Source organism: Microtus ochrogaster, chromosome 8 (genome assembly GCF_000317375.1).
Source record: "Microtus ochrogaster isolate Prairie Vole_2 chromosome 8, MicOch1.0, whole genome shotgun sequence".
NCBI lineage: Eukaryota > Metazoa > Chordata > Mammalia > Rodentia > Cricetidae > Microtus > Microtus ochrogaster.
In genome coordinates, this window is record NC_022015.1 from 38,694,740 (window position 1) to 38,696,351 (window position 1,612).

General features: G+C 51.1%; 1 protein-coding gene across 1 annotated transcript in view; it reads left to right on the plus strand.

The window, feature by feature from the left end:
* LOC101980343 (aldehyde dehydrogenase family 3 member B3) overlaps positions 1-1,612 on the plus strand; it is a 10,334-nt gene that overhangs the window by 2,895 nt on the left and 5,827 nt on the right. Inside the window, exons 2-3 of the mRNA XM_005351633.1 lie at positions 891-1,053; positions 1,497-1,607. Of these exons, the coding sequence (XP_005351690.1) occupies positions 891-1,053; positions 1,497-1,607 (274 nt within the window). The remainder of the gene's footprint in view (positions 1-890; positions 1,054-1,496; positions 1,608-1,612) is intronic.

Here is a 1,612-nt window from a genome sequence, read left to right on the forward strand (position 1 = left end):
GAGAGTTCTGTCCACAGGGGGCGCTGTCCTGAGAGTTCTGTCCACAGGGGGCGCTGTCCTTAGTGTTCTGTCCACAGGGGGCGCTGTCCTGAGAGGACATGTGACTGGAGAGGCAAGGGAGCACCTATGCTGTCCCTATAGGAGCATTGCTCCTGAGAGGACTGTTTTGAGAGCTGTCCACTGTGGGGCGCTGTTCTGATGTGAATTCTGTTCACAAGGAGTGATTGTGCCAAGAGCTCTGTTCAAGGAGTGTGCTGGTCTCCAAAGCTACGGAGAAACCCTGTCTTGGAAAACCAAAAACCAAACCAAAACAAACAAACAAAAAAGGGTGTGTTGGCTTTAGGGGAACCTCCAAAGGCCATGAGCAGGTCCCAGCATGGGCAGATGCTGTTCACATAGATGCAAAGCCTTCACCTGAATTCATTCAGGTCATTGCAAAAACCCAACACACACACAAACACACACGTGCACAGATTCAGAATACAGACACTTATTCAGACACATGATGTAGGCACTCATTTACACACTGACACAGCAATATACAAAATGACATTCAGCCTTGTGAGTTAGCTTGTGCCAGCAATTTCAGCTCTGTTAGAAGTAGAAGCAGCAGGATCAGGAATTCACAGGTCGCTTCTAGGTATCTAATACTTTGGAGGCTACCATGAACTACATGAGACCTTGTCTCAAAAAACCAACCAACAGATGAATAACAACAATGACAAAACACTCTCTGGACCCAGCATTCAGAAGAGCTCAGCCCCATAGCAGTGTCCGGCCTGTTGGGTCATGGGATGAGCTTCTGGGGGTGGCACAAATCATGGGTGATTGGATTGTGTCTTAAAGATGGAGACAGTCCCAGACACCCAGTTATCTGCCCCATATTTCAGGATGGATCCCTTTGAGGAAAAGCTGTGGAGGCTGAAGGAGGCCTTCAACACAGGGAAGACAAAGCCGGCCAAGTTCAGGGCTGAACAGCTACTAAATCTGGGCCACTTCCTACAGGATAACAGCAAGGAGCTGCATGACGCCCTGGCTGGGGACCTGGGCAAGGTGTTGTGGGGCTGTGGGGTGGGGCACACAAAGGTGCTGATGTGTCTTTCCCAGGCTGGGCCACATCCTTTTTGAGACCTTGAGTAGCTAAGGAGGGCTCATACCTTGTAACGTGACCCAAACTGTATCCTGAATATTCAATCCATGCCTTCTATGCAGAATGCAGCATTTACTCTGGAACACATAGAGCCCCACCCCACCCCACCCCCGCCCCAGAGGCCAGCTGGATGGCTGTTGTCAGGTCACAAATAGGGAAACTGAACACTCCCCTTAAGTCACTTGCCTGAAGTTACAGGACCAGGCAGTGGCAGATCAGAATGCAGCTCCCATGGGATCACCCTGCTGCCCTTACATCGTGTTTATATGCTCAAGGACACTACCTCATGCCCTTCCCGAATGGTAGACCCCAGCCCAGCCTTGAACCAGACCTCCCCACCCCACAGTCAGCCTTCGAGTCAGACTTGAGTGAGATCATCCTGTGCCAGAATGAGGTGGACCTGGCCCTCAAGAACCTGCAGACCTGGATGAAGGACGAGTCTGTGTCCACCAACTTGGTGAG